Genomic DNA, 26742 nt, shown 5'->3' with positions numbered 1-26742 from the left:
AGTGGGAGTCAGACCTCTGGGACCCCACTGAATGGGCGTAGTGCTGGTTTAGGTCCACATCACCTCAGTTTTCCCATGTTTCCGGACCACCTGACTGTGCAAGGACCTTCAGCAGTTGAACAGGGGTTATGCTGCTGTTCCTATAACAGCAGCGGTGCCATTAGCTTTCATACATCAGTGGTTTGTAAATAATCAGCCATATCTAAATCCGAACAGACTAAAACATTAGGGGGGGATTTTTTATTTTATTTTTTAGTTAATTTTGAGTCTGTGTTGCAATAATTACTCCAAATGGTGCATGTTGTTTAATACATTTGGCACCTCTTTAAACATTAAAAGACTTTTATCTAGAGATGTTACTACAGTTAGTTTTTTTTTTTTATACCACCCCATACTGAGTAAGATTGCAAATTTTTAAAGAGAGCTTGGCATAAGATCAAAATAGTCACACGTTTGTGTGCAAAAATCAGCTACTTTTTTCTGCCAGAATTTTGGTCCAAATTAAATTCCTCCCAAGGAGTATCTTGCCTGACACAGGACTAGTCAAGCAAAAGATTTTAGCCCTCAAGTACAGTAACTCTGGAGAAGTAAATAACATGTAACACATTTAAAAGGAACCTGTCACCATATAAAATGCAGTGTAAGCTGAAGGGAGCATGTTGTAGAGCAGTAGGAGGTGAGCAGATTGGTGTACAGTTTTGTGGGAGAATATTCAGTATAACTTGCATTTCATTTATTTACATTTCTGCTCATTCTAGACTTTCAAGTCCAGGAGGCGGTCCGATCAGTGATTGGCAGCTGCCTCTATATACACAGTCAGAGAGGAGGCTGTCAATCACTGATAGGACCGCCTACTGGACTTCAAAGCCCAGAATGAACTGAAATTTAAATGAATAAAATAAGTTTTACTTATATAGATTTATGGGAAAATATCAATCAGCTCAGTATCTCCTGCTCTATAACATGCTGCTGGCAGACTACATTGCATTTTCAATGTGACAGGTTCCCTTTAATATATGTTAACCTTTTACTATGCAAGGGTATAATAAGCTTTTGAATATGTGACATATTTGTGAGAATTAGGACTCATGCTCACAGCAATTCCCTCTGCATTGGGGACCGCAATTTGCGGTCCCCAATGCTCGGCCAACATCCATGCGGATTCCATAGACTGATTCAACTTGAATGGGTCCGTAGTCCGTCCGTACCGCAAAAAGTAGTGCTTGCACTACTTTTTTTGTGGTGCGGAGGCATGGACAGAAATCCCACGGAAGCATCCATGGGGTTCTGTGCCTCCATTCCTCACTAGACCTTCCGGATTGCAGACCCATTTAAGTGAATGGGTCCGCATCCGTGATGGGGGGTGCACACAGCTGATGCCCAGATATTGCGGACCGCAATACAGGCATGGCTAGGCAACGGCAGTGTGCATGAGCCCTTATGCACACTGTCTTAGTTGGACACCATATTTGCAGAACCATAGCACTAATACCTTTTTGGCATCCTGTGTAGTTTTTAAGTCTTCGTGATGTGGAGAGATCTTGGCTTCTTCTCGAGGAACTGGAGACTTTTCAGGGGAATTCCCTTTTCTTAAATACAAATTATTAGAAGAATTTTTTTCTACTAAATGCAGCAACTCTATCTGCCTCCGTGTTTTGTTCTCCTCCCTTTGCTTCTGAAGCCCCCGGGGGTACCGCTCGGAAGCTGGGATGTATTTCTTCTGAGGTCTGTTTTTATTCCAGTCTGGTTTACGTCCGTGATCTTTACTCTGCTTTTCTGTTCTTGCAAACTGATCGTAAACATCATTGTAGGCATTAGTGTTTTCTTTGCTGGAGTCATTTCTGTCTCTCTGGACATGGGACTTCTTTGTTTGTACCTCAGCTTTGTGCTGTTGGTCTTTTAACTCTATGGGAATATCAGGAGAGGCATTGTGTTCATGTCTCCACGTCACCTCCTTGCGAAAGGATATGGGATCTGCCTTCATCACAAAATTCAAGTCATCTATAAAAAGGTACAAAGAAAGATATTTGATATTTGAGACAGACTGGACCACAACTAATATGAAGAGGTGAAGATACTGTAACTTCAACCAAAAAAATCTCTAATTACTGTCATTTTAAGATGGACCCTCATTTAAAACAATGATAAAAAAAATTTATGTGTGGTTTACACAACTCCTTTACACATTTCCAATTGTGTGTAAAAAGAGTTTTCCCATGTTATACCGTGATACGTCACACTGGTGGGGATCCCAGAGTTGGGACGTACAGGAAATGATAAATCTCCCCCACATACCCTCTTAATCTCCAAAATGTAAATAAAAATATGTAAAACAATAAAATAAAAAATAAACAAACACACACATCATGGGCATCGCCTCCCACAAAAAATAAATAAAAAGTGATACACACCACAAAAATACTATCAATGAAAAGTACAGATTACCCCGCAAAATATAAGCCACCAAAAAGTTGAAGGGGTCAGAATATGGCGAAGTAAAAAATAATTAAAACACAATAAAAACTATCAGGTCAGTTTTATCGTATAGGTAATGCCGAAAAACAAAACCCTTAAAACTGTTGCGGAATAGCAGTTTCACTCCCCCCCCCCCCCCATATTTCACCCCATTTGGAATTTTTTTTCAGCTCCCCACTACATCGTATGCAGTAAATCAATGGTGAATATTTACAAAGTGCAACTTGTCCCGCAAAAAAACAAGTCTTCATAGGACTATGTGAAGGGGGGGTGGGTTTAAGACCTCGGAAAGACAGGGAGTGAAAAACTAAAATGGGAAAATAAAACTCCGGGGCTGAAAGGGTTAAGCTGAGGGGTATTAAATTTACTTTTTATAAAAACCCTCCGGGTCTGAAATACTCATGATCAGTGCTAAAAGTGCAACAAGGAAGGCAATAACGATGGATTCAATTCTGCCATTTGTTACCCACACAAAAGCGGTTCATGCTAAACTGTAATGTATCAAAATGAACACCATATACAAATGCATGGTCCAGCTCTACACACAAACCACTGAAAAATTTAATAGTCCCAACCAGTAACCATACTGAGACTCCTAATAATTATTACCTGTCTGAACAGCAGTGTCCTTCCTAGGTGAGGTCCTTGTTAAAGTGCTTTGACTTATAATACTGTTTGTGTCATCTGACCTGACATCATTGGTGCGGCCTGCAGCCCTGCTGGTCTCTGGATGCACTGTGTCACCTAAAACAGACGTCAGATAACAAAAAGAACAGTTTACCCTCTTCAAAACATATTATAAATGACAATGGCATTTACAGAGTAACAACTGTAACAAAGGAATCGCCAAATCGAGGAATACGACTCAGATAATCTAACTGCAGCAATTTAGGCTACTTTCACACGTGTTTTGTGCGGATCCTTCATGGATGGATCCGTTCGGATAATACAACCGTCTGCATCCGTTCAGAACGGATCAGTTTGTATTATCTTTAACATAGCCAAGACGTATCCGTCTTGAACACCACTGAAAAGTCAATGGAGGACGGATCCATTTTCTATTGTGTCAGTGAAAACTGATCCGTCCCCATTGACTTACATTGGGTGTCAGGAGGCATCCGTTTGGCTCAGTTTTATCAGACGCTGCAAGCAGCGTTTTGGTGTCCGTCTCCAAAGCGGAATGGAGACTAAACTGATGCATTCTGAGCGGATCCTTTTCCATTCAGAATGGATTAGAATGAAAACTGTTCCGTTTTGGACCGCGTGTGAGAGCCCTGAACGGATCTCACAAACGGAAAGCCAAAACAGTAGCCTTACTGTAACAGACAGCACAGATGGAGTGTTTAAATAAAACTCAGTTCTGCCTTACCTCACAGATGCCGCTATCGGTGTTGATAGCGGCATCTGAGGGGTTAAATGACGGGGTTCGTTGCGATCGCCGTTCCCCCAACATTGCAGCTGGGTGTCTGCTGTATTATACAGCCAGCACCAGCCACGTGTGGAAGAGGCCCACTACAGCAGCCCGCTCCATACATTACCTCAGCCACCGTGACGTACCAGTAAGGGGTTAAATAGATTTCTTAGACCAGGTGAGGTTGGTGCACTTACTTCAATGTCAGAATAGCTGAATAATCCTTTTTTAAAGTATTAGAGTCTGATTAATTTAGGCATTTTATGAGTTTTGCTATCCAGTGAGAGAGCTCACAAGTCTAGTATATTCACCAGCTAAATTCGATTTCAGCCGGCTCCCCATAGAAGTGAATGGAAGCGTACCGCTCACGAGCGGCATCCCCTCCCATTCATATCTACGGGGCCGACAAAAATAGCCGAGCCAGCACTCGCTATTTTCACCGACCCCATAGAAAATGAATGGAGGGTGGCTGCGCATGCGGTGCGCTCTCCTTCACTTGCGGGGTTCAGTTCTCGATATAGGTCCAGCTGTGGGACCCGCACATATAAGACACTGGGGGCATATCCTAGAGATATGCCCCCACTGTCCATGATGAGACAACCCCTTTAAAGGGGTATTCCCATCACAGACAATGGGGGCATATCCTTAGGATATGCTCCCATTGTCCGATAGGTGCGGGTCCCAAAGGTGGGACCTCACCTATCGGACAATTGGAGCATATCTTAATGATATGGGCCCATTGTCTGTGATGGGAATACCCCTTTAATAATATGTGCAGTTTGACATCTACTGTAGTGATTATTTAAAAAGTGCATCAGTATGCCTTTATAAAATTGGCCTCCCTACCAGCTGGATCTTCACAATCATAACCTTCCATCAGTTTCCCACAGAAAATGTAATTCAACCTTTAACAAACAAAATCATGGAAATGTCAGAACTGTATGCATCTACCATCTATATTTTTCTGTAGATTAGATACGTCATGTCCTTTTTGCTGTAAGTGACGCATCCGCTGCTCCAGCTTTAACCGCTGTGCTTCTTCTTGGGCCTTCTGCATACTGTGGTACAATTCTCTCGTCTTCAGGTCGAGAACTTCCTGTTATTTAACAGAGAATAGCAAAGTTCAGAACATCAGTTACAAATCATCATTCTACCATAGAGATTTTTTGTAGATCGGCAATAAATGCCTGGACTGAGATGGCTGCCTCGCCTGGTTGAGAACGGGTGAGAGTCCTCAACAAAGAGACAGATTAAATGGGTATGTGGCAAGGCGCTGTTCCAGAACTCTCAGAGACTATGAGAAAGCTATGGCCACCTCTTCATTCAAGCAGTTGTCTCAATACAATGAAAGTCAGGGAATCCTTGTTCTCTTCATGCATAAGGATCCCAGAGGTGGCGCAGGATGTGAATATTCTACATGCAAAACAAGTTCAACGCAAAATGATGTATTCGCTGCTATATTATAGAAAATAGAAAATATTGGCAATTTTTTGGCACACCTTCCATATGCTTGAAGACCTGTGTTCTGGAACATCACTAAGGGTCCATTCAGACGTCCGTAGAATGTGTCCACACCCGTTACTCAATTATCCGGAACAAGTGCGGACCCATTTATTCTTTATGGGGCAGGAATGGATGCCGACAGCACACAGTGTGCTGTACGCATCCGCATTTCCGGAGTGCGGCCCCGAACTTCCGATCCGCGGCTCCGGAAAAAAAATAGAACATGCCCTATTTGTGTCCGCAATTGCAGACAAGAATAGGCAGCTCTATGGGGGTGCCGACCGGGTGTATTGCGGATCCGATGATATCCTGTGGCTATATCATAATAGTCTATGGTTGGGGAACCCCAGATGATTCATGGACAACCTGAATGGTGAAAATGGATGGCACACTATGTAAAACATACTAATTTACAAAGCAAGGTCTTCTAAAATAAATCAACCAACAGCAGTAATATTCAAGAAGCCTGGTACAGCCTCATACAATAGATTGTAAGAATAATGACTGCAATGGAACATCTCGTACTTCTTTTTGTTTCTGTTTAAGTGAGTCTGCCTCATACTGCTGTCTTATCTGTTCCTGTTCCCTCGCCAGTCGCCTCTCCTCCTCCTGTTCTTCCTGTTGTTTTTGCTCTTCTTCCAGCTGCTTTCTCCTGCGCTTTTCTTCTACTTGAGCCGCTATTGCTTTCTGGCAAGTTAAAGAAGAGACAAGATTGTAAATTTGACATACTGGACTGGTCTGGTCGGCGGTCACATTCTGAGGAATGTACGGCAACTTTGGCAAAACCTTTTCCAGACATTTTACGATTCAGGATCTGCATTGATTCTTACTTTGTATTTGCTATTTTCTTCACTGGTCATAGCCCAATCTTAAAGGGCATTTCCAGTTCTTAGATGTTGATGCCTAATCCTATCCTCAATATCATCTCAATGGGGGTCAAACGCCTGGCGACGCCACCAATCAGCTGTTTTGGGCAACCACTGGAAACTATACAGACAATGGCGCCTGCATAAGTTCTCAGGAGCATCGCATCCGATTTACACTCAGCACAGAGACATGAAGAATAAAGCGGCGCAACTGGGGAGGTGGAAGCCTGACTTCCAACAAAGTTATTCATCAGACAAACTAAACACATCATTGTTAATATAAATTGCTAGTCAGGCACTTCATTCGTTCACCAGAGAGCAAGAGAGTACGGGTAACTGATATAATTTTAATAAATGTATTTTATTGACACTCTAAAAAAAAAAATTGTATTTACACTATAACAAATGCATGCAAATATTCAAAATAAAAATAATGCAGTCTCTTTGTTGACCACTAGCTGGCAGTCTTTAGCATCTTTCAGATTCTAATACTTTCTGTGTAACGCATGTAGTTGCGTCTATTCCCCACCAGATGGTGGTGTTCTTCAATAGACATGTATTGCTGGCAAGTACTTTCTAGGTATCAAAAGTTGCTGCATCTGTTCCCCACCAGATGGTGTTGTTCCTCGGTGTACACGTGCTGCTGGTAAGGGTTTGTTAGTTAGTTAGCGTCTGTTAATTGTCGCACAGTATTTGCAATTATGAGTACAGATTGGTAAATCTTATCACAGCACACAGACTCTCGCTATTTCATATAAAGTTATCGATCTATAGCGTTGTACAGTGTGCCATGAGGTCAATGGTTGTTAGGACAGATGGTTTCCTCACGCCTTTGTATATTGCTGATGTGGGGGAGAGTGCGGAGATTCCTGGATGTATCCAGTTGTTGGCAGGGGTTATTCTTGGGTATATATTTAAATTGGTGAGCAGGTCTTCTCCCCAGACGCGTTTCGAAGTGTCACACTTCTTCCTCAGTGGTTGCCTGCTTTCATTTCCGTTCACCTTTTTATATCCGGTAATGAGCCAAAAAATGTAGTGGATCTAAAATCCATTCCAGGTTTTCCCACCTGATTGCCAAAGATTTAGAGCCATCTGTGGTCTCTTGTTATTTGTTTAAAAAGATCATCTACTAAAACATGAAGAGTAAATGGCATAAAGAATAAAAAATAGAAATAAAAGTAAAAATGATAAGTAGACAAAGAATGTACTTTGTACATTGCGCTTTTGATGCGTCTTTGGTTGCATGATCAACAATAAAATCTGTGGATTAAGGTGTGCTGACCCAACATATATCCTACAATAATTGTCTTTTCTTGAGACTAATTTACTGTAAATCTTATTATATCGATTGTCAGATGTCCAAAAACGCAAAAAAACACCATGCGTTTTTCCCCCATGTCACGATAGCACCACCAGAGAGATGGACTCCTCCCCTGGGGACAGGAAACCTAGAGCACAAAAAGGAAGTACTTCCCTCCCAGCATCAGTGGTTTCCTGTCCCTAGGAAGCGCAATGTATTTTTTTTTAAATCCCAAGTACATTCTTTGGGTCTATTGTCTACTTAGCATTTTTACTTTTTTATTTCCATTTTTTATTCTTTATGCCATTACTCCATGTTTTAGTAGATGATCTTTTTAAACAAATAACAAGAAACCACAGATGGTTCTAAATCATTGGCAATCAGGTGGGAAAACCTGGAATGGATTTTAGATCCACTACATTTTTTTGGCTCATTACCAGATATAAAAAGGTGAGAGGAAATGAAAGCAGGCAACCACTGAAGAAGAAGTGTGACACTTTGAAACGCGTCTGGGGAGAAGACCTGCTCACCAATTTAAATATATACCCAAGATTAACCCCTGCCAACAACTGGCTACATCCAGGAATCTCCGCACTCTCCCCCACATCAGCAATATACAAAGGCGTGAGGAAACCATCTGTCCTAACAACCAGTGAGCTTGTGACACGCTGTACAACGCTACTACAGTGGGAAGCGGTGAATAAGATGGAAGAAAAGGCGGCAGAGGGACCCAACATCTATGGGGAAAATAATGTACCTTATAAATGATATCTGTTAGGCACGTGGGACGCCACGCAAGGTAACTGGCAAACACCAAACTGATACACAGTATTCAAACATACTGGACTGAACCATTGCACCTTACCACACATTTCCATATAAATGAGCAAACATTATGTGGACTGAGATCGATAACTTTATATGAAATAGTAAGAGTCTATGTGCTGTGATAAGATTTACCGATCTATACTCATAATTGCAAATACTGTGTGACAATTAATAGACGCTAACTAACAAACCCTTACCGGCAGCACGTGTACACCGAGGAACAACACCATCTGGTGGGGAATAGATGCAACAACTTTTGATACCTAGAAAGTACTTACGAGCAATACATGTCTATTGAAGAACACCACCATCTGGTGGGGAATAGACGCAACTACATGCGTTACACAGAAAGCATTAGAATTTGAAAGCTGCCATCTAGTGGTCAACAAAGAGACTGCATAAGGCTACTTTCACACTAGCGTTCGATCGGATCCGTTCTGAACGGATCCGATCATAATAATGCAGACGGAGGCTCCGTTCAGAACGGATCAGTCTGCATTATTTTACCATATAAAAGCTAAGTGTGAAAATAGCCTCGTACGGATCCGTCCAGACTTTCAATGTAAAGTCAATGGGGGACGGATCCGCCTGAAGATTGAGCCATATTGTGGCATCTTCAAACGGATCCGTCCCCATTGACTTACATTGTAAGTCTGGACGGATCCGCACGCCTCCGCACGGCCAGGCGGACAGCTGAACGCTGCAAGCAGCGTTCAGCTGTCCGCCTGTCCGTGCGGAGGCGAGCGGAGCGGAGGCTGAACGCCGCCAGACTGATGCAGTCTGAGCGGATCCGCTCCATTCAGACTGCATCAGGGCTGGACGGCTGCGTTCGGGTCCGCTCGTGAGCCCCTTCAAACGGAGCTCACGAGCGGACCAGCGAACGCTAGTGTGAAAGGAGCCTTACTTTGTATACATTTTTTATATATTTTAAACCTTTAACCTAGAGGTCATTTATTTTGAATTTTGCATGTATTTTTTTATAATGTCAATAAAATAAATTTATTTAAATTATATCAGTTACCAGTACTCTCTTGCTCTCTGGTGCACGAATGATGAGAGTGCCTGACTAGAAATTTACATTACATATATTTTTCTTCTGATTAGGTGAAACAGACATGTCAAAAGCACCCAGATCCACCTTCACTAGCGGGTGAGCCTCCAAATACAATCACCTTTTGTAGAACATCATTGGGTATAAGATGACCAGAACTGGGAGGTACTCTGGGCATTTGGGGGCCATTATTGTGGTGACAGGTTACCTTCAAAGGGGTTGGTGACTTTATGAAAAGGGGAATCCAGATCAATACCCACATCAGTAATAGAGGTGCACAATGCCATGTGACATTTGGGGTTGGACACCATCACAGAAGCTTCATGCTGCTCCTCTGATCCACATCAGTGTTCACAATGAAAATGGTTGATTAATGATGTTACAAGTTTATAATGATGGGAATTCTAATTTAGATCCAGATGTTGACTCTACAGCATTATGAATTTTATAGAAATCAGAAGAAATGTTGTCATTAGATCTTTACAATACAGGTGCTGGAGGTTGTGGGTCTACGAGTACAAAAAAAAAAAAAAAAAAAAAAACTGGTGCATATACCTGATGTTCCAGCTGCTTCAATCTTTTACGATCCCTTTCTTCAATCTGGGCTGGGTCTAATAGGGAGGTCATAGTACGTAGGAACCTAAAAAAATTAAAATAAAAAAAATTATTATATATATATATATATATATATATATATATATATATATATATATATATATATAGCGATGAAAAATCAGAGCAGCACTCCTGATAATAAATGTGTGGGTGCCAGCGGTGAACACACCTTACCAAGGTGTAAATTTAGAATAAATGAAAGACACCGCAGCACTCCATTTGGTGAAAAAAGTGGGACCCTTTATTCACCTGTGCGACGTTTCGGTCCGCTCACTGGGACCATTCTCAAGCAATTGAGCGGACCGAAACGTCGCACAGGTGAATAAAGGGTCCCACTTTTTTCACCAAATGGAGTGCTGCGGTGTCTTTCATTTATTATATATATATATATATATATATATATATATATATATATATATATATATATATATATATACACACACACACACACACACACACACACACACACACACAAACATTTACACACCATACTGTCCCGTTGTTGTACTGTGTGATTTCTCACCTATATTGTGTATATGCAACTTGCTCTCAGACCACTGCTATGTAACTTCTGAAAATAGCTGACTGCACTTGCTCTCCCTGACCACAGCGGGGCCCTGTTCTAGAGACTGGAGCGTGTCCCAGGACATGGGACCTGCACCTATCGGACATTTATAGCAAATCCTATCAATATGTCATAAATGTCCAGATGGGATAACTCCTTAAAATATAAAATACTGTCCTTCTTTAACAGTCAAAATTAACATTAAGACTTCCTGTTTAGATAGGTAATCTACTGTCAGTTTACTACTGCTGTGAGGGGAAGATGTCATACACGGCATGCTCTCCATTCATCGCTACGGGAGTTCTGAAAGCAGCAGGGCTCGCATGTTCGGATATTTTCAGAGGTCCCATAGCAGTGAATGGAGAGCCACCACACAAGCACAGCCACCTCTCCATTCACTGTTACGAGACTGCAGGAAATAGCCGAGTGCAAGTACCATAGCGCTCAAGGGTTCCGTTCTGTTAATAAGGGCAGGTCCCACATGTGAGACCTGCACTTATCTGACAATGATATCCTAGAGCAGTGATGTCGAACCTTTTAGAGGCCGAGTGCCCAAACTGCAACCCAAAACCTACTTATTTATCGTAAAGTGCCAACAATTTAACCTGAATACTATAGTTTAATATAGTATATACCGGTATTCCATGTACTTTATCATTTAGCTATTAAAGCCTGCCTACATTCAATGTGCTGCCTGTGCTTGTTCATAGTGGGCCCTGCGCTGATGAATGGCAGGAGAAGTCTAAGGCATATTGGTACACCATAGACTTTTTTCACAGTGCGGGTGCCCACAGAGAGGACGCTGAGTGCCGCCTCTGGCACCCGTCCCATAGGTTCGCCGTCACTGTCCTAGAGTGATGCCATCAATGTACCAGGTGGCAATACCCCTTTAACCAAGGTTAAGCATATACCTGACTGTTAAATGAACCAATACAGACACTTTATTTCATGTAAAGCCCTAAAAAAGAATTTTCTTAATAACAAATATGGTCACATATAATTATCATCATCACAGTAATCAGCAAGCCTACCCAGACTTCTGGCTTTGAAAATGTTCTTCCTCAGTTGATTTCAGAGTTTCTATCTGTTCCTGTTGCCGATAACTCGCAGAAGGAGATGACGCGCCGCCCACTGGATCTGGTGTTGCGTGAGAATTTTCAAATTGCTGAAATGTTACTGTATTCTGAGAGACGGGACTTGGTTTCTTAAACGAATCAAAATGCATTGCCCAGTGATCCTGTTGAACACTCTGCATAAAACAAAACAATATATAATTGTGTATCCTTAAAACATCAGGGAACATAATAGCATATGCTAAAGCATGGGGCAAGGCCTGGGCTCACATGTACACACGTATGTAAAAGTTACATACCCGATGCAACACAGAGGGAAAAATAAAAATCAAGATGAGGATGACTGTTACTTAAAAATACATTTAAATACCTCCTCCTGAAGCTTTTGCTTTTCTTCCATTTTCCGCTGGGCAGCTTCCTCTCTTTGCTTGTTCAGTTCCTCTAACCATCTCTTCTGCTGTTGACGTTTTACAGCACTAAAAGGATGGTCCAGTGGAGCCGCTTCCTAGAATATAAATGCATTATTCAAAAAGGTTTAAAATTAAATATTTCTTTTAAAAAAAGCATGTCTGGTTTAGAAAACAGTTCTCAACCTATTAGGGCAGTCTTTAGTTAACAGAGAGGAAGCCCTCAATGAAAACCAACACCAATTAGCCAGAGCTTAAAGCAGCAGCAAAGAGCATCTCTCTTTCCCTGTATGACCCAGCTAGTCCAGCCATTACATATAGAGCTATTGATTTCAATGGGTACCATGCAATGCAAAATTTCCCCCGTGGTGGCACTACAGGACGACCGAACACTTCATGTCAGATTCCCCCACAGTTTACTGCCAATTGCCTGTGATCAGCTGGTCATGCTGGTATCCCCGCTGACTGTATATTGTGGCACTTTCTGATTTTCCCTGCACTCCCATCAAGCACTGTGTCCTACAATTGAGCCCCTTAGACGTGAACTGAGTTGCAGTATGTAACAAAGTGACTGGGCGGGAACGGCTCTACGGTGGAAAAATATATATCTAGCCAAAAGAGGAGGTCCTTGTGGCTAGATATTGCCATCCTGAAAAGTGCCACCATTTTTCAACATGGGAAACCCCAAGACTTTAAGTGAACATCTTGTAGTAGAGATCAATGATTTAAAGGCTACTGACACATTAGGGGCAATTTTTTATGATTGCATTTTACACATTTTTGGTTAAAAATCTTTTTTTCAAATTGGTCTTTGTTAAACATGTTCAGCTGTTTTTGAGATACAAGGGTTACAAATGTGTCTATTTGCAGAGTATCAGTTTACAGCTCATGTGACGCCTTCTCTCTTAACCTCATAAACAAGCTGTATTCTTATCAGTTTCATTTCAAGAGTGACTTTTTTAACCCTTGTATCGCAACTACAGACAAACATTTTTAACAAAGACTAAACAAAAAATTATTTTTAGCCCAAAATGAGTAAAACAATAATAAAAAAAAGTGCCCTAAAGATGTCCATAGCATTTAAAAAGGGGTTTTCGAGATTTTTGTATACTTACTTAATGACCTATCCGCAGGATAAGTCATCAGTATCTGATTGGTGGGGGTGCGACACCCAAGACCACTGCCAATCCGCTGTTTGAGAAGGCAGGAGTGCTTTCAGTAGCAACGCAGCCTTCCCTCTGCTTTTCCTAGGCCGTGTGACGACACATTCATATGTCACGTGGCCTAGGAGCAGCTCAGCCCCATTAAAGTGAATGGGACTGAGCTGCAATACCAAGCACAGTCACAATACAATGTACGGCGCTTTGCTTGGTAAGCTGTGAAAAGGCAGCAGGGGTCCCGGGTGTCGGACCCCCATTAATCAGATACTAATGACCTATAATAATTGTGTGTGTGTGTGTGTGTGTGTGTGTGTGTGGGGCATAAATGTCTTTAAGTCGTCGTCTTACCCCTAAAACAAATGCACTACGGATAGCAGCAGGAAGCTCAGGGGAGCTAAAGCTTGAAGCCCTTCCAAATGGTGACGATTCACTCGTTTCTGTACCAGTGGATGTCTTAAGCATGGGATCTTCTTGGTCTGGGGTGCTGTAATCATAAAACGGCGTATTCTAGGAAAAGAAAAGATCAATTAATGCAATGTTGTATTACACCAAGTTGGTTCATGGTAAAGTATGGTAGATTTATGCATATGCTAAGTGTTTTGAAAAAAAAAAAAAATAAAGTTTCACATTTACAAAAATAAAATAAAAAAATCCCCCCAAATCCGTAATAAAAAAAAATGAAAAATAAGACATATTTGGCATTACCGCGTCCACAACGACCGACTCTATAATAATAATATCACATGATCTAGATGGGCAAACTGCGGCTCCCCCCGTGATTCACCGCCCAAGAGGCCCCCACTGCCCGGGCTGAATAAGCAGTTACCCGGAAGTGTGGGGCCAGGTCCTTAATGTGGTGCAATGGCCAAACGAATCCATCGGAAAATGGAAGTCTTCGATGCAACCAGCCCTCATCTCGGCTCTTCCGGAATCAGAAACAGGGAATCCGTCCACCGGAAAGACGCCGTCTGTGACAGACACAAACGGCCCTTGGGAGAAGAATTATCTCCTCATTTACAAGAAATGCTGACACCACCTTCGGAAAGAAGGCCTGAACAAGACGAAGGACTAACTTATCCTGATAGAGGACCAGAAAAGGTGACCAACAAGACATAGCTGCGAGTTCCAAACCCCTACGGATAGAGGTGATAGCCACTAAAGATGCCACCATGTAGGACAGGAAGCAAAGCTATACCTGCTGCAAAGGTTCCAACGGAGAAGACTGGAGAGCAGTTAAGCACTAGACTAAAATCCCAAGGATCCACTGGAGGATGGAAAGAGGGAGCAGCATGTGCCACCCCTGCAGAAAAGTCAGAACCGCCAAAAGCAAAGCCAAACTGGAAGAGAAATGAACCCACTGCAAACTGGAGAAATCTCTGATGATTGACACAGATGGGCACATGAAAAACGAGATTTTTGTAAAACTTACCAGTAAAATCTCTTTCTCGCTCTTCATTGGGGGACACAGAGACCGTGGGTATAGCTATGTCCTCTAGGAGGCGTTGACACTAGTAAAAGCTGTTAGCTCCTCCCCTGGCAGCTATACCCCCTCCAGCCTGGAGAGAGAGCTTCAGTTTGTGAGAAGCAGTAGGAGAAGCAAGTAAACCAACGAAAAAACGTGGAACAGCAACCATACCAAGAACCGAACCAGGTTCTAACCAGCACAGCCACAACTGTGGCCGAACAAGAATACTGGGTGGGTGCTGTGTCCCCCCAATGAAGAGCGAGAAAGAGATTTTACTGGTAAGTTTTACAAAAATCTCGTTTTCTCGCCCATATTTATTGGGGGACACAGAGACCGTGGGACGTCCTAGAGCAGTCCACAGGGAGGGAAAACCACAGACCCATGGAGCAAGCGCCCCTGCAGGCAACTAAGAACTGTCGCCTGCAAGACCATGCAACCCAAGACGGCGCCCGCGATGCATAAATATGCGCCTGGCCAAATTCTGTAAAATGTGCATAAGGCGGGCAGCAGCTGCGCTGCACAACTGCGCGGCCGAACCTTGAATCCTCAGAGCCCAAGAGCGCCCACTGCTCTGGTGGAGCGAGCCTTAACACCGAAGGGCGGGACCCTGCCCCGGGTGCAGTATGTTTAAGCAAATGCAGACGTGCAAGTGCCACCCTGGAGGCCGCCAACGCCTTGCGAGGACCCTCTGGGACGACCAAAAGAGTCCGTACGCCGGAAGGAACTGGAGGCTGGCAGTAAAACTTCGGAGCCCTGACAGCGTCCAAATGATCCAACTCCCTTTCCCTAAGGTGTGAAGGGAAGGGACACAGAAATGGAAGAACAGTCTCTACCTTGAAATGGAAATCAGAGACCACCGTCGGGAGAAAGGAATGAACGGGCCGGGGAACCGCTTATCCCTGTCAGAACCAGGAGTCTCTCTACAAGAGAGAGTGCCCCAATCCGGACACCCGTCTGATGGATGTGATAGCCACAAGAACAAAAATAAAAAACACATTCCAGTACATGAGTCGGAGTGACATCTCCCGCAAGGGTTCAATGGGAAAAATTCCGGAGCACTGAAAGGACTAAGGTCAGATCCCCAGGCGGTAAGGGAGGACGGCATGGAGGAACTTCATGTGCCAATCCCTGAAGGAAGGTATAATGGGCCCGGGTGAGTCAGGGGACGTTGGGAGGATACACAGCGCCGAACCTGACCCAGTAAGGAACTAATGGCCAAACCAAAAAACCCAGGACCGCAGGATCCAACCCTGCAAAAGGGAAGTGCTCCATGGAAACTGTAAGTGGTCCACCAACGACCCCCGAGCTGAAGCAGCTTGTGGGGATACGGAGAAGCTGGCTGACAAACTACCGAGAAAAAAGAAAATAAAAAACACCTGAATGAGGCATGTCCAACCTGAGAATCACCGGCGGTGGAGTTCCGTCAGCGACCGTGTATTGACGGTGTAGCAACCCTGCTTGACATAAATTTCGACCAGACCAAGATGAGAGAAAAAACACCTGCCTCGAAGAGGGGGGGGGGGGGGGGGGGGCCAGACCGCCCCCCTCCCCGGGAATGAGATGCGGGCTAGTAGGCCGCAAGCCGGGGCCTAAAGTTATGGGACCCGGCCGACTGTACGGCCGGAGCACCGAGGACAACACTGCACGACCCATGTCATCCACGCAAGCAGCTGCAGCCGGCCGAATTGGACCGCGCAGGCGACCGCAGGACGCGCATGCCGGAGTGATCACAGCGGCAGGGCAGGTAGTCGTTCGGGGGGGGGGGGGGTGCCAGCACTGACCGAGGGATGGATCGGTGCGCGCACATGGGGAGCGCAGCATAGGAGTAGGAGCCGACCGGACCCAGCGCTGGCGCTCGTTTCCTGGAGCAGCGCGCTCCCAGGCGCCCGCTTCCAGGAGATGATAACGCCGGGGAGCAGAAGCAAGGGGCGTCTGAGCGCGAGGTCAGCACTCTGCAACCTGTACTCCACACCCTACCAAAGCGGTGCGCACAATCGCCCGCTGTTTAAAAGTGCCTGCGGAGACCTGGCCATTAACCCCCTTATGTGCCCAAGTATCGACAGCACAGAGGGGGAGGGAAGGAAGACTGTTGGAGCTGGGCTTGGGGGGAGTGATAAATGAAGCCCGAGTCTGCCAAGAGGGAGCCTATTCAGTAGAACCCTGTAATAGGAAGGGAGGGAGGGGGTTAATATACTCACCTAGTCCCGTGTACTCACCTTATCTTCCTCCTCTTCGCTTCACCCTCCCTAAGTGGGCCCATAATGGTACCTTCTCCAGCAGGGTCACCTCCTCAGCAGCTGGCACCGGAGTGGCAGGAGTCTGGCATGGCGGGAGGGTCTTCTCAATGTCGGACCTAGGTGACCCCTTGGCTGGCGGGATGCAGGGGAGCGAGGCTGCCCTGGTCCACCTTGTCTTCTGTGGGGGAGGCAGCAGTGCGGACGACCGGCACTGGCGCAACTCGACCCCGGGAGAACAGGGAGGCGAGGCGACCCTGTTTGCCCATCTGAAAAAGCTAAATAAACTAAAATAAAAAAAAAATAAAATCTTCAGGAGATCCCTGCAGAGCAGGGAGGTCTTGCCTCTTAGGGCCGCTTCACACGAGCGGATGCCGTGCGTGGCATCCGCTCCGTGAAAGAGTGCCAAGACCCGCTGCAGACTGCAGAGGCACGGAGCAGTAACATGACTGTTAATGCTCCGTGCCTCTCTGTTATCTCTTTACTTCGAAATCACAGTTGTCACTGTGATTTCGAAGTAAAGAGATCACAGAGAGGCACGGAGCATTAACAGTCATGTTACTGCTCCGTGCCTCTGCAGTCTGCAGCGGGTCTTGGCACTCTTTCACGGAGCGGATGCCACGCACGGCATCCGCTCGTGTGAAGCGGCCCTTATTGACACTAGAAAAAACTGGAGCTCTCTCTCCAGGCTGGAGGGGGTATAGCTGCCAGGGGAGGAGCTAACAGCTTTTACTAGTGTCAACGCCTCCTAGAGGACATAGCTATACCCATGGTCTCTGTGTCCCCCAATGAATATGGGCGAGAAATAAGAGTCCCCCGGTTCCATGGACGCAATGACCGATCTCAGGGACTCCATTCGGAAACTGCGAACACGAAGAAAACAGTCGAGTGCCCTGAGGTCCAGCATGGGACAGACCGTCTCCTCTTTTTTGGGAATGTCAAAGAGATTGGCGTAAAACCCCCGAAAACGGTCTTGTGCAGGAACCGGAACAATCAGCCCCTACCGCAGTAGCGTGTGAATCGCCTGAAAAAAGGAATTTGCGGCCATAGGCGACGACCGGAAAAAACGGGACAGAGGGGGAAGACTTGAATTTCAACTAGTAGCCCTCTGCAATGACTTCCCTCATCCACGCATCCGAGACGCGAGACAGCCAGACATGCCGAAACAAATGAAGCCGGCAGCCCACCCGAACGGAGGGCACCGGGAGCTGCCCGTTATGCAGAAGAGGACTTGGAGCCCTGTTGACGGGGACGCCAGGAAGGCCGAGGTTTGAAAGAAGGTTTGCGCTTCTCATCCGTGGCTGACTTGACGGACGCCCACTTGGGGCTGGAAAAACTCTGAAAGGGGAAAAAAAAAAAAAAAAAGAAAAAAAAGGCTTTTGCTTTTTTGACCTATTAGACTGCCCCCTGCTCTGTGGTAAATGCATGCTCTTACCACCTGTAGCATCCAAAATGATCTCATCCAGGCGCTTACCAAAAAGTCTGCTGCCGGTAAAGGGGAGGGCCATCAGGGCCCAGCAGGACAGCCATGGGGTTCGGCGGACAGCTACCAACAGGGCAGACGAACGAGCCATAAGCCGGGCCTCATCTAAAGATGCTTCCCAAAAATACGCACTAGCATGCGAGATCTGCTAATTACCCCAAGGGGACTCCCGAGTCAGGACCCTGACGTAAATTATTCGCCCCCTCTCCCCCATTACCTTGCTCACCCATGTTTAGGCAAATAACGGCTGTTCCCACTGCCTCAAAAGGAAAACTTTGCAAACGCTTCTAGTTTCTTATCCCAGATGTCAGAGAAAGAAGCCCCATGCGCCATTGGGAAGGTTGTATTCTTAACCAAGCGGGAAACGGGCAGATCCACTATAGGTGAGGACAACCATTTCTTAGTCAAATCCTCCAGAAATGGATAAAGGATGTTTAAGCGTTTTGGCAAAACAAAACATCTATTAGGACAATTCCACTCCTTGTCCTGAGAGGAATCATATTCCTGGTGGTTGGGAAAAAACACTTATGCGAGCGACGGGACCTTCTAAAGGAAAAACCAGAGATGGCAGATAAATGTGCAGAGTCCTCAACCTGCAACGTCTCAATAACCTCCGCAATAAGATTGTCCACCATGGAGAACAGTTTGGACGACTGACCCTCAGGCAAGACCACATCCTCATCTGACCCCCTCTCCTCAGCCTCTTCCACTGAGAACACGTCGGAGTGAGACTATCTAGTAGGAGGAGGAGAGGCCGGGGAAACGGGAGACACAGACCCCCTTTTGGATGAGGATGTTCTGGCCCATTTTGCGGGACGGCCGCAATGGGAATGCACCCCATAATCCCCAGAGTCGGACCTGGGCTCGGACATACTGACAACCCTGCCGCCCGTAAAGAGGAAGAGGGGAAAGGTTAGACCTTGTAAGAAGGAGCACAGCTCTTAACAAGCCTGTGTCCCTTCACGTATGACCCGATCAGCGTCCCGCCGCAGGAGCCTTTAAAAAAAAAAAAAAAGAAAGTGGGCGGAGCCAGCAGTAGGTCAATTGCTGATGACACATTCACGTGTCTTGTTCGTATGAACCATCAGCATGTCTGCTTAGCACGGTGCAGTCATTTAGGTCTTTGTTGTTTAAACCTACTTTTTAAAAGTAAAGTTTTAGTGACAACAGGTCACTTTTCAGTGATAACTACTAAATATAGGCGTCGTACTGAGCTGTAGGGATGTCCGATTTGTGATAGTAAAAAAAAATGCTCGAGTCTTCTGATGGAGATACAGAAAACCCACAGGACTTACCTGAAGCCACATACACACACAGTTTACATAACATATTGCCATTCAATCAATTTCTTAATACATTCTTTAAAGAGTTTGTCCGGCTATATATATTGATAACCTATCGTCAGGATAGGTCATCTATATCTGATCAGAGGGGGGTCTGACACCCGGAACCTTCGTTGATCAGCTATGAGACGAGGAGGCGGCGTTCCATGGGAACGCAGCTTCCTGGTCAGTACAATACACGTCGTCTCCTGTGGAATTACAAGTATTCGCTATATTCACATAAATGGAGCTGGTACTTGTATTACACTGAACTTCCAAGACAAAGTGTAGCGTAACGAACAGGAAGTAGCGCTTGCATGGAGCACTGCCTCCTCTTTAAAATGCTGATCGGCAGGGGTGCCAGGTGTTGGTCCCCACTGATCAGATATTGATGACCTATCCTGACAGTAGGTCATCAATATTATATGGCTGGACAACCCCTTTAGGCCAACTAAATTCAAAACTTCACATTACAGCCAGCAAAACATGGAGAAAAAGGTTGCATTTCTTACTTTTGGCAGATCAGAAGAGACGGCCCTCTCTGAGACAGAGTCTCTGCCATAAGCTTCCCGAGTCCTGAGATTAATTCCATCCTTTTCAGATTCCTTCAACTTCTTCTTTAAAGCCACTTGTTCATCTATAATAGAAGAAAAATATATTGTAAACTAAAGTTGAGGTATAATACCTTCGCAATGTATAAGGTAAGGGGGGGCTTTCCCACAACCAAGACTTATCACCTAACTACAGGATAAGTGATACGTCTAATTGCAGGGATCCCCACTGAATCATAAAAAAAAGGGTCGTGTGTCCCCTGTTTAAATGGAGCAGTGGTTAAAAGGTATATACAAATATGTAAACTTCTCTGCTTGTTCTTAAATACAGGATAAAAAAAAAAAAAAACTAATAAAAAAGCTTTTTTCCATTATGAGTACTTGTCACCTAACCAGAGGATAGGCGATAGGTGTCTTAATCGTTGGGCGTTCTGACTGTTGGGACCCCCACAATCACAAGATTGGAAGTCTCTTGCCCTATGTTTAAATGCAACACTAAAGATGGCAACAGCCGGAAAACTATAAGTTAACAAATCTTTATTATCACACGATTAATTAAAACCATTTAAAATAAATTCTGAGGTAGTTATAGAGAATATCGGACAAAACGCCCAGGCAGGCAAATAGGGCTGGCAGTTTTTAAAAAAAACATATCACTTTTTATCAATAGCATGCATAGAGGAACAATACACACATTATACAAGTGCTTATACAAATAAATATGTCAGTCCAATAGCAGCCAAATAAATATTAATGCAACCATGTCATAATACCATACCAGCCACGTGTCCTGCGTCCCTGTTTAAATGGTCATGCATGCACGTTACTGTACCAAAGTCTGTGGGACGGACGGATGTAGCTGAACGCTCTACTCAGCTATGTCTGTCAGGCTTGTGGAGAGTGGAGTGGTAGTATACATACTTTTAAGAGTCACTGTACTTTCATACAATTTCATTTCATTTAATAGAGAATGGTGTAAATATCAAATTTCCGAATAACTTCATTTAAAAAATATGCCGGCATCCGCCTGAAAAAAAAGGCTGTAAAGTCATGGCCACTAAGGGTCTCACTTCCACCTAATTTGCAGCCCACTGCCTATTGTCAGGCAAGATCCGTCCCGAGTAACGGACCCAGGAGACAGCTGAGCGGAAATGGGGATGTGTCAGGGCTAGCTGAGATCCTATGACTGATAAAATAACTGCTTCTGCACAGCTTCTGAACATCACAGGAGCCTCCTGCCTTTTTGTAAGTCTGATCTTCCCCTCCTTATCTGTTCTGCGAGCTTCAGAGTTGAAGACAAACATAGTGGGAAATAAGGGAAAGGACATCACAGCAGTACAGTGCTGGCAGATTCCACTGAAGGGAATGCCCCCTGCTTGTTAGAGAAATTCATCTAGCTGTACATCTGAAGAGGGGAATAAGTGGGCTGAAAAAAGGAGATTTTTGTGAAACTCACCTGTAAAATCTTTTTCCTCGTCTTTTCCATTGGGGGACACAGACCATGGGTATAGCTTAGAGGTATTACTAGGAGGGACACTATGCAAAACGAAACTCCTCCTCCTCGGGCTATACCCCCAGACACCTCCAGGAGGACTTCAGTCGTTGCAAAAGCAGTAGGAGAAGGAGAACTGAAAAAAACCACAGTGGAAACCATCACACCAACACACCCTGAGCATAAACGAAAAAAGTGGACGGGAGCTGTGTCCCCCAATGGAAAAAACGAGAAAAAGATTTTACAGGTGAGTTTCATTGGGGGACACAGACCATGGGACGCCCAAAAGCAGTCCATGGGGTGGGAAAAACCAACACCGCCAGGAGAAAAAAAACGTCCAACCGTTAAACGGGCACCACGGCCTGCAATACCCTGCGCCCGAGGACAGCATCAGCCGAGGCCAGCGAGTGCAACTGATAAAACTTTGTGAACGTATGCAAGGACGACCAAGTGGCAGCCTTACACAACTGGGAGGCGGAGGCGCGATTGCGTCTGGCCCAGGAAGTGAGCGGTAATCCGCGACGGGGGAACCTGACCACGAGCGCGATAGGCCGCAGCAATAGCGGAACGAATCCACCGCGCCACAGTAACCTTGGAAGCCGCCAGACCCTTACGAGACCCCTCGGGAACCACAAAGAGGGAGTCCGAACGACGAAAGGAGGCGGTGGCCCCCAGATACACTTTCAGGGCCCTGACGACGTCCAGGGAGTGGAGAGCACGTTCCTTGGGGTTCGCCGGAGAAGGACAAAAAGAGGGCAGGACAAGATCCTCGTTAAGGTGGAACGGGGAAACCACCTTGGGCAAAAAAGAGAGAACCGGCCGTAGCACCACCTTATCCTGGTGGAAGACCAGAAAAGGCTCCTGACAGGAAAGCGCGGCCAGCTCCAAAACCCTCCTGATGGAGGTAATGGCCACCAGAAAAACCACCTTCCAGGTGAGGAAGACTAGGGAGACCTCCCTCAGAGGCTCAAAAGGCGCCTCCTGAAGGGCGCACAGGACCAGGTTAAGATCCCAGGGGGGTAAGGGAGGAACATACGGAGGAACCGAATGCGCCACCCCCTGCAGGAAGGTTCTCACAGGCCCCAAAAAGGCAATAGACCGTTGAAAAAAGACCGCCAAGGCCGAAACCTGACCCTTCAAAGAACTGAGCGACAGCCCCACCTCAACGCCGGACTGTAGAAAGGCCAGCACCACCGGAACAGAGAAACGAAGCGGCGGAAAACCCGACTTCTCACAAAAGGTTAGATAGGCCCTCCAGGTGCGATAATAGATCCGCGAAGAAGCCGGCTTTCGAGCTCTGATCATGGTTCTCACCGCTGCATCAGAGAAGCCTCTCTTCCTCAGGATGTAGCTCTCAATAGCCACGCCGTTAAACGCAACTGACGTGAATTCTGGTGGAAGAGCGGTCCCTGAGATAGAAGATCCTCTCTGTCGGGAAGAGGCCACGGAACGTCCGCTAGCATTCGGACGACGTTGGAGAACCAGGCGCAGCGAGGCCAATCCGGAGCGATAAGAATGGTCGGTATCCCCTCCGCCTCGATCTTGCGCAGCACCTTCGGCAACAGAGGAAGTGGAGGGAAGACATAGAGGAGGTCGAATCGCTGCCAAGGAGACACCAGCGCGTCCACTCCGCACGCCCTTGGGTCCCGAGCGCGGGCCAGGAACACCGGCACCTTGTTGTTTAGCCGGGACGCCATTAAATCCACGTCCGGACGGCCCCATTGGCGGCAGATGTCCTCGAACACCTCCGGATGTAGGGACCACTCTCCCGGATCCACCTTGGTGCAGCTCAGAAAATCCGCCGTCCAGTTGTCGACGCCCGGAATGTACACCGCCGACAACACTGGAACATGAGACTCCGCCCATAGGAGGATCCTCGCCACCTCCTGCATCACTGCCCGACTGCGCGTTCCGCCCTGATGATTGACGTAGGCCACAGCCGTGGCATTGTCCGACTGAACACACACCGGCCGAGCCGCAAGGAGGGAAGTCCAGTGGGAGAGGGAGTTGAAGATCGCCCTTAGTTCCAAAACGTTTATCGGAAGACGGTATTCCTCCGTCGACCAGACCCCCTGAACTGTGAGGTTCCGGAGAACGCCTCCCCAACCGGTGAGGCTGGCATCGGTGGTGACTATCGTCCAGGAGAACGGAAGGAAGGACCTCCCTGATAAGAGATTCGGGGAGGCCTGCCACCAAGGGAGAGACAACCGAACTTGCCGGGACAGGCGGACGGGAGCGTCCAGACCCCGAGAGGTCTTGTCCCATAGGGCAAGAATCCACTGTTGAGAATCCACGGTCGAGTGTGGAACTGGGCATACGGAATCGCCTCGAAGGAGGCGACCATAAGGCCCAGAACCCGCATGCACTCCCGAATGGTGGGACAAGGAGCTTGTAGAAGGAGCGACACCGCCCTCCGAATCTGAGAGGACTTGGAATCCGGAAGAAACACCCGAGAACTCGAGGTGTCCAAAATCATCCCCAGGAAGGAGAGTCTCTGGGAAGGGTGCAGAGAGGATTTTGGTAGATTGATCAGCCACCCGAACCGTTCTAGAGATTGAACGGTAATTCGGACGCTGTCCTCGGCCTGTGGAAGAGACGGGGCTTTTATCAAGATGTCGTCCAGGTAGGGCAACAACGAGATGCCCCTGGTGCGAAGAAGCGCCATGAGAGGCGCCAAAACCTTGGTGAAAACGCGAGGGGCGGTCGCCAACCCAAAAGGCAGGGCGACGGACTGGTAATGACGACCCCAGATGGCAAAACGCAGAAAGCGATGGTGAGACCTCGCAATCGGGACGTGTAAGTAGGCGTCTTGAATGTCCACAGACGCGAGAAATTCCCCCGGAAGCAGAGAAGCAATAACGGAGCGAAGGGACTCCATGCGAAACTTCCGCACCCTTAGAAACTTGTTCAGAAGCTTCAGATCCAGTATCGGGCGCACCGACCCCTCCTTCTTCGGAACGACGAACAGGTTTGAGTAAAAACCTGTTCCCTGTTCCTCCGGGGGAACGGGAAAAATGACACCCCGGTCCAGAAGAGAGGAGACCGCCAAAAGGAGGTCCGAGAATAAGCGCGCGCGCGCGTGAAAATAAGCGCACGCGCGATTTGACCAAACACCCCGTCTCCCCTCACGCGGCGCAGCAGGGGTTAATGAGGCCATGGAGGAGCGGCCTGCCGGCGGGCGCTGAAAGAGCGCAGCAGCCAAGGCCCGAAGAGAGAAGCGCTGAAGCCCACAGTTATGATGGAAGTTTAAGGGGGAAGAGATGCCCATCAGGATCCTTCTTCAAGCTCACCCAGGTAGCCACAGACAAACAGACACAGAGGGAGGGACTGGGCAATACTTATCTGCTCAGCATGCTCCCTCGATGTCCAGACCAGCATGGATGCACCTCTTCAGACTTCTGACTCCAATCCAGGAGAACAGTGCTCTGGAGGAGGGTAGGCAGCAGGTGTCCCAGCAGCTGGTGGGATGCCAGAGCTGACATGTTGAGCCTGGATCCACTTTTCTTCTGTGGGGGGATGGGAGGTAGCCAGGACACGTCGAAAGACGGTGGCAGACACTCCACGGGGGCCAGGAAAGCGCAATGCTGACCTGCGTCCCCATCTGAAAACAGAAAAAAAAATATAACAAACAGGAGAAGAATAAGCGTCACCTCCTTGGACGGACACTAAGCAAAGACTGAAGTCCTCCTGGAGGTGTCTGGGGGTATAGCCCGAGGAGGAGGAGTTTCGTTTTGCATAGTGTCCCTCCTAGTAATACCTCTAAGCTATACCCATGGTCTGTGTCCCCCAATGGAACGTACGAGAAAAAGACAATAGGGAAGCCCAAGAAGACCTGGTCCTTCACAGTTAAGATTGTAAAAAAAAAAAAAAGAAGCAATATTCGGGTTGTCTATCAAACAATATAATATCAAGTGACTGTTTAAAGTATAAGGAGATGGGATCATCCTACCACAGAACCCCACAGGAACGTGGATATGTAATTAAAACCTCTGGCTCTGTAGATTTAATTAGTGATCCCCGCGTGAGTTGAGCAGAGGGTGAAGAGATCCCCAAGGCCTCACATATAATTACAATGATATTATATTTCCAGCAGTAAGACAGAATGCTCCCTGTCCTGAATGATCTATGGGAATAGGACGGAAGACTTCTTTATGTCAACAGCTGTACATTATATGCATTCAGCACCAGAACTTATTTGCAAAAAACTAAGTTATTCTCTGGGGGAAGAACACATGAAATAATAAGCGCTAGCCCTTGCCATTCACACAGTTCGACAAAGACGGTAGAGCAATCAGTACTGCAGCGCACATACCTAGCTCTCGCCTCCACTGGGCTTTCTTTGCTTCCTGGAGACTCTTGCCTCTCTCCCGTTCTCCCAGCGTGCTGAACAAGTTGACCGTTTGCCTAAATTGATGGGAAGAAAGCATTTTTACGTCACATAATGTAGGTCACAAAGGGATTTCCTGAAACTCAGTATAAGGGCGGGTTCACACGACCATTGTGTTTTGCAGATTAGCAAAACACGGATACTGGGAGTGTGCATTCCGCAATTTGCGGACCACACATGGCTGCAACTATAATAGAAAATGCTTATTCTCATCTGCGACTGCGGGGGCCACGGAACAGAACCACGGATGGGAACAGCACACGGTGTGCTGTCCACATCTTTTGCGGCCCCATTGAAATGAATGTGTCCACACCCGTTCCACAAAGTTGCGGACTCATTCACACGGCCGTCTGAATAAGCCCTAAGGGTATGTTCAACTGTCACATTTACCTATGGCAGCGGTATTTTACCGCAAGATCTGTGGCAGGTATCCAAGTCGGACACTCCGATTTCTGCTACGGATGTACTGGTCATGTCATTCACATGGGGCTATCCCCCTACTTTTCCATGCAGAATCTACAGAATTGTTCACGCTCCTTACCTCTGCATATGAT

At 46.4% G+C, this 26742-nt stretch overlaps 1 protein-coding gene across 1 annotated transcript in view; it reads right to left on the bottom strand.

Annotated features, from left to right (window-relative positions):
• Nucleotides 1-26742, bottom strand: part of CCDC66 (coiled-coil domain containing 66) — a 48263-nt gene that overhangs the window by 7034 nt on the left and 14487 nt on the right. Inside the window, exons 6-15 of the mRNA XM_044301919.1 lie at nucleotides 26114-26205; nucleotides 20271-20395; nucleotides 13603-13761; nucleotides 12058-12192; nucleotides 11646-11863; nucleotides 9990-10074; nucleotides 5915-6076; nucleotides 4838-4982; nucleotides 3085-3219; nucleotides 1493-2001 (exon numbers count right to left, since the gene is read on the bottom strand). Of these exons, the coding sequence (XP_044157854.1) occupies nucleotides 1493-2001; nucleotides 3085-3219; nucleotides 4838-4982; nucleotides 5915-6076; nucleotides 9990-10074; nucleotides 11646-11863; nucleotides 12058-12192; nucleotides 13603-13761; nucleotides 20271-20395; nucleotides 26114-26205 (1765 nt within the window). The remainder of the gene's footprint in view (nucleotides 1-1492; nucleotides 2002-3084; nucleotides 3220-4837; nucleotides 4983-5914; nucleotides 6077-9989; nucleotides 10075-11645; nucleotides 11864-12057; nucleotides 12193-13602; nucleotides 13762-20270; nucleotides 20396-26113; nucleotides 26206-26742) is intronic.

The sequence above is a fragment of the Bufo gargarizans genome, chromosome 7, assembly GCF_014858855.1.
Source record: "Bufo gargarizans isolate SCDJY-AF-19 chromosome 7, ASM1485885v1, whole genome shotgun sequence".
Lineage (NCBI taxonomy): Eukaryota > Metazoa > Chordata > Amphibia > Anura > Bufonidae > Bufo > Bufo gargarizans.
Note: the sequence above shows the minus strand (reverse complement) of the source record. Positions and strands in the feature narration are given on the sequence as shown.